Genomic DNA, 6,856 nt, shown 5'->3' on the forward strand with positions numbered 1-6,856 from the left:
ATTGATATGATATATTTGCGTATTGATTAATATACAATCGATTGATGGAGGGTCAGTATATTTACGTATGGATTGATATGATATATTTGCGTACTGATTTATACGGTATATTTACATATGTTATCATTGGCTTTAAGTTATCTCTGAATCCCGAAAAAATACACAGTGATAAAAATTTACGCTTTTACAGTTCAATCGAAATGGTACGATGTCTTCCAAAGTGACATTTTAATTTTTGACTTGTTCATTCCTGTTCCACTTTTGATTCGACCTTTTTAAACCCTTTTTTTGACCTCTTTTTAAACCGTGTCAGCGATTGAAAGTATCATTAATATTATTTCTCTATTGATTTTTTATTTTTCAGTGATTGCTATGAAAAATCAATTCCGTTGCATGTTTTGCTGAAATTAACTGTAAATGCAAAGTATATCAAAGTAAAATGGCTATTGATCCTTCAATGCAACCAAAAATTTCCAGTGTGTCAGTGGAAGACTGTGAAAGCAGGTTATCATACTTTGGTGATTTTTACATATCATGCCATAATCGACGTCGTTCTATGCCGTTGTAAGTTTCATTTTTTCTTCTTTCCTTCTTCAAAATCATTATTTAAATCAGTTTTATTTATGCTTTATGATGGCATTTTCTAACAAAATTTATTTTTGTTTAAATCTAAACTTTGTAATGTTTATGTGGGATGAAACAAACAGGAAAAAATTACCAGCTGATAGTAATCGATCAATTTGTTAGATAGTTTTGTTCACAGAGATATCAAAACTACCATCCAATTTTTCTACTATCATTCCTTCAAACTACTGTGCATCATCACGGTTGTACATTTTCTTTTATTAATTTTCTAATGGATTAATATGGCTCTATGCAAAATGTGACAAGTATGATACGTAGCAAGCGTTTTATTCCTTCTACTACTAGTCGCTAAAAGTCTGTCCTTCATATCATTCTTAGACATATGTGACGAATGATAATGTTCATCACCACATATAGCGCTGAAAAAAAAAGTGTTTAAAGCAGTTTATGTATGCTTCTTATTTCAGAATTCAGGCTAGATAAATGTCAATCAAGAGGTTCGAGGGATTTTTCTCCATTACAGTCGTTTGAACTCAGATAGAATGTAGTTGATAGAGTTGGCATACATCATAGTTTGATATAAAATTTGTAGGTAACATGGAAATTGAGATATCCGGATATGAAAACATCCTCGTCATCCTTTATCATCATTTACAGTCATCATAAAATTAATAGGAAAAATTAAAATATGAATGTAATGCAAAAGTGCGTAGTCTCATTGTATTTCTCTGTAGTTGTAATTTAATTTTCTAGCAGGTATTTTTGATTTGAATCATAGACACTTTTATTCCTAACTCAAAGAAAACCATGTCAAAAAAATACAAAAAACTTTTTTCCCGGTTGTTCTCAACCAATTCCTAATGCTTATTTATTATGCCCATTAGAGTAGTTTGATAGCGTTTTTTTTTTCATATTAACCAAAATTTTTTTGACACATTTTATCTTATATCTTCTCATTGCTTTTAGTCGTGACAAAAGAAAAGAGACGATGAACGAGGATAACCTCTGTAAATTTGGATATTATTATCAAAGGTTAAAATGTACTTCGAAATATATAACATCTGTTGGAATAATAATTCAGCATCTGTCGAATAATAATTCAGCATCTGTCACATACCGTTTTGTTTTTCCTGTCTACATTTGTTGTGCTACATATTGCAGAGAAGGAGTTTTGATACGAAAATTACTCAAAAATTACCAGTGATTGATAGAAGAATGGCATCGGGAAATTCGAAATTTCGGAGTAGTTATGATAAGATAAGGAGACAACGAGTAGTTGTATATCAATAGATAATTTAAATTTGATTTTTTTTTTGTTCTAACATTTGTCTGCTTTTCTTGATAGCTTTATTCCTCTAATTTTAAATTTGCAAAAAGCCAAGAAAAAAGAAAAGAAAAACATGTTCCTTGAAGTGTCAGTGAAAGAAAAAAGAGGAATGTGAGAAGGAAATATTTAGATTTGCACTTTTTCCTCACTCATATTCTTTCTCGTTTCATTTATAATTCAAATTTAATTCTTATTTTGTTTATGTTTGTGAGTAACAAATTTATTTATTGCTCTTTACTCTTTCTTTCTTAAAACTTTTTTGATTTATGAAAGATAAAATAATATTTGTTTTAATTAAATTGTATGAATAATATTACATTAATAAAACTGCTGCTAGGATACGAAATATTGAATTCATTTACAAACGATTTCTATTTACGAGCAAATTTTATTCGTTTTTATCCGTTATACTTTTTTTTTTGAAGTTATAAGTTAATAGATTAGCAGTAATTCATTAGTTCTCTTATCCGTTCGTTAGTGCTAGACTTGAATAACTAGGTGGTCTTTGCACTCTTATCTGTTTATTTTTAAAAAATTTTTAAAATTCTGACGCTTCTAATGAAGTACGTAATGATCAGTTGAGCAAGCCTTATTCTTATCATAAACTTGGTTATAGTGATATGGAATGATTTGATTGATCTAAGATGAGAGCACTAATTTTGTCTACTAATTTCTTGATTTATTCTTTCATTATTTTCAGCAATCAAAAGAGTATCACGAAATCTCGGACAATGCCATACCCGTTGTATAGCGATTGTTGTGAGAATTCCCTGCCTAATTCCCGTTGTAGTGCTAATGTGTTAGCTGATTGCCTCAAATCTTCACCTTTATATCGCCGACAAGAGTAAGTAATTTCTTTTTCTTTCCAGTACTTTTTTTTTCTTTTTGTTTTTTTAGTGGGTGACAAAATTAAAAGATAACATTATTACTAGCATATATGCTTTTATATTTGCCAGCAAAATATAATAACAATATACTATTATCAGAGTTGTCTCATTATGGTGACAGTGAAATGAAAGACATTTTTTCCATTCTTTCTGTTTTGGTGGCGTTATTTTCATTGGAGCTTTATATGCTTTGGAGTATTTGCTAAAAAGATTAATGAATTTTGAGCGAATTAATGCAAATGAAATGAAAATAAATGGAATTTTCTTTTTATGAGCTTTTAGTTTATATTTTATAATGGGTTAGGATTTTGTCGTTTAAAGATATAATATCCTTTGGGTTAATTGATTTAGGCTGAAGATTTTTCGAAATGACTTGAGAAAAAAAGACCCGAGATCTCTCATACTGTCCCAGATCTTTTGGTTTGCTGCTCCGCTTTTTGCTTTTTTCTGATCATCAACTATCCTTCTATGGAATCCTCGTTTATCATTTCATCTTTCTTAAAAATTTTTTTACACCATCCTACACTTTTTATCTATCAGCATATCATATTTCCACAAGTCTTACCCACTTCTTCACTTCTTTACGTTTTACTTATCAATTTATCATTTTCCTGCAAATGTTATTAATTTCTTCACTTACTTCCTAATAGTGTGATCATTCTTGTCTTTCTAATCAATATGCAGTGATTTGATATATGATAAAGATTGATTGCTTTTGTTTTCACAATAACAATCATTAACAGTGATTCGAATTTTATTTCTTTCATACTTGAAATCGTATCTAAAAATCGTATCAATCATTTTCAATGTCATTACTGCAAGTTTTTTTTTTTGGTGAATATCTATCAATGATTTTAAATGAATTCTCAGATACTCACTGATGTATTTACATTATAAATTTCAATTTCTTACACAATTTTCTTTAACATTTCTTATCTTTTTTTTACTAAAGATGAAGTTTTTCTAGGTGAAAAAAAACAGTTGAAAGTAAAAAAAAGATTTCGATAATCTAAATCTCAAATTTTTATACCTTTTGCAACAAATAACTGCTCAATATTATTTAGCGAGCTACCGTATAACCTAATAAAAGAATAGCTACGATATGTATCTATCACATGCAACTACCGTATAATACCGTAAAATCTGATAAAAAGGCATTTTCAACTGACTTGAATGTTCCAATTAAAATTTTTATTTTTAACAAATAAGTATTCCGATGAATATCCTCTCTTTTTGATGTTTTTATAGAAGTTAAATACTTATTTCTTATCATTTAGCATTCTGATTCGGATGTAGTTTCTGTCAAATTGTGCCTCATCTACAGATTACAATATTGATCGTTTTTATGTAAATCAATTGAAGTGTACGAATAGTTTCCATAAGATTAGTTGGCTTCCTCATATATACCTAATATTGTTTACTTTCAATAATTTATTCAATCTTCCATTTATTATATCGATATAAAATATGGAAATTATTGTATGCGTAAATGCAAATGACCGAAAATATGATATGTAAATAAAGCAAATTAAGTAATTTTCGAAGATAATATCTCTCGTTATTTGCATCACTAGTTTTCACTAAGTATAATTCAACTAATTAAAGATGATTCAACTAATTGTTTAAGTTAGATTCAATTCGGATTAGGGAAAGTATTTCTTAATTTTCTTAAATCGTATACCTTAAATGGATTGACACATTTAAAAAGGAAAAAAAAGGGTTGACCGAATTTTTTTTTCGACCGTTCTGAATTTTGTTTTTTTTTGCTTTATTTTAGTGCGCATATTATAAACCTTAAATTATTCCATTTTTATGTGAACTGTTTTCTCTAAATCAAATACAATGTGACAATCCCATATAAGAAATACGTTGCAGATCAGAACGATGGGGACAAGCGATCAATTATTATCAAGAGATGATAGGCAATCGTGATCAGTGTTACACTTCACCTCCTAATTCACCGGTCAATTTAGGAACATATCATAAATATTCCACTTGTGGTAAGTGCATTTACCACTTACTATAATTTTTATGAAACAACTTTACTTGCCAAATGAAACATTCATAAAGGTAAAAGTTACGTAATTAACTTTGTTCAATAAAAAGTTTCCGTAACATTACGGAATAGATATCAGTTGAAAAGTGTATACTTTTGACCAGATGTGTGAGAAGGAAAATTGGCTAATAATTGATCAAATTTATTTCAGGTACATCCTTTTCGGCTTGTGATTCGCTCTCAGCTGATATCGACAATATATGTGCAGTAGATTCTTTGAATGGAAGTCTAAAAGGGTTGGTGTGATTTTTATCACTTATCACGCTTTATAAATCAACTTTGGTCGAATAATTATCAGCTCATTGTTAACTTTCAAATGTTATTCAATACTCCTACTCACATTAAGAATCATCCGGTACTCATAAGTTTCGACTTTTTTTTTTTTGATTCCATTGATAGGTAATACTATCTGCAGCTAGTAGTACAATAAAAGATATAATGTTACCATCATTGGAAAATGTTTTGTTTCAGTTAGCCAAATTATCTTACACTAACGTGTCTTTCTCACAATAAACGTGCATTTGTCATTTTCTCCTTTATCATTTAAAAGAATTTAAAAGTTCTTAACAACTGATAATCTTTGTGGTAGAAAAAAAAAATCTTTGATTAATTACTCATTGCACAATGATATTTTGCACAATGAAGCCTGTTAATTAATATTTTTAGCAAAGTGATGTTCCAATGAAAATATTTTTACAGCAAAAGATAAAGTAAAGTTCATTCCCAACACAATGAATACAAAAAGATTAAATGGGAAAATTCATTGTTTTGCAAATTTATTGCTTATTTAATCATTTGTATTTAAGCCAATTTTTGTCTACCAATCAAAGCTAGACATGAATATATCCGCGGTAAATTAAAATACCACTTATTGCGGGCATTACGCATTATTTACATCTTGCTGGAATGTCCCTTTCTCTTTTTTCTACTCACAGTAATGGGTACGGTAATGATCGGATGCAAATTATAATGAATTGACAAGGATTGAGATTGATATTGTTTCAATTCATGGAAATGTTGTTTCATGAACAGTTCAAGTTTCTTACACTGCGATTACTGTATCAAATACAGCTATCGATAAGATAACATTGTTACCAAAAGATATTAGAGATTGCCCGAGCGTTCTGGTACGGTAAGTTTTTCTGATCTGATCTAGAAGAAGCTTGGATTTGTTCCTACACTTCCATTGTGGGGATTTTCTAATTTTCCATCGATAAAGTTTAGCATTTTTTTTTCTTTTATGTGTGATAATATTTCGAGTATCAACATTTATTTCAATTAACAAAATCTCAATATATGTAAGCTTGATTTCTTTTTACACCTTTTTCTACTCTTTTGCTTTCTTCTCTTATTAGAGAGATTTATCTTGAGGTTTTTTTTTTCTTTACATCACTTTATCATTTTGTCTACGGGTACAACTTGTTTGCACTTGTTGAACAGCAAACAATTCATCATGGAAATTCACTGGTTGATATGATAGCGGGAACGGGGGAGGGAATACATTTTTTTTTCTTTTTAAATGCATTAAACTACACGAACTATTTTTTGGTTCAAATAGCAAATCTGTTCGATTTGGTGGCAACTGTTCTTGTTTTTCTTTTTTTTTTCCTATAAAAGCTGGAAAGGATGAGAACGGACCACATATCAAGGGGATTTTTCTTATCTAATCTGATCAGTTATCACCAACTTATTAGTGTATGTCGTCTAGGCCCTCCTTTAATGATGAGTATTTGTTTTATTAATACTGCTATTCGAACTATATTATGTACGTGTTAATAACGATATAAATTCAAGTTAATAAATTGTTCCAGTGGATAATTAAAATATTAAATGTAAAAATTGCAATTTTAAAATCCAAAATTCTTTTGAAGTTAATTCACCTGAGTATGTAATCCTTTCAATGTATATTACCTGAACTTATATCGACATCTTGTCTCTTCTTTCCATTTACCTTTCTCAGGTAAGGGAATGAGCACATTGCTTCAATATTATTTTCAAAAT

The 6,856-nt window shown here is 29.2% G+C and overlaps 1 protein-coding gene across 1 annotated transcript in view; it reads left to right on the forward strand.

Moving 5' to 3' along the window:
• Nucleotides 1–358: 358 nt before the first annotated feature.
• The window catches only part of LOAG_18337 (hypothetical protein), a 9,437-nt gene continuing 2,939 nt past the window's right edge, over nt 359–6,856 (forward strand). Inside the window, exons 1-4 of the mRNA XM_020450998.1 lie at nt 359–564; nt 2,613–2,756; nt 4,675–4,799; nt 5,007–5,091. Of these exons, the coding sequence (XP_020305259.1) occupies nt 440–564; nt 2,613–2,756; nt 4,675–4,799; nt 5,007–5,091 (479 nt within the window). The 5' untranslated portion in view covers nt 359–439. The remainder of the gene's footprint in view (nt 565–2,612; nt 2,757–4,674; nt 4,800–5,006; nt 5,092–6,856) is intronic.

Source organism: Loa loa (assembly GCF_000183805.2).
Source record: "Loa loa unplaced genomic scaffold supercont3.266, whole genome shotgun sequence".
Taxonomy (NCBI): domain Eukaryota; kingdom Metazoa; phylum Nematoda; class Chromadorea; order Rhabditida; family Onchocercidae; genus Loa; species Loa loa.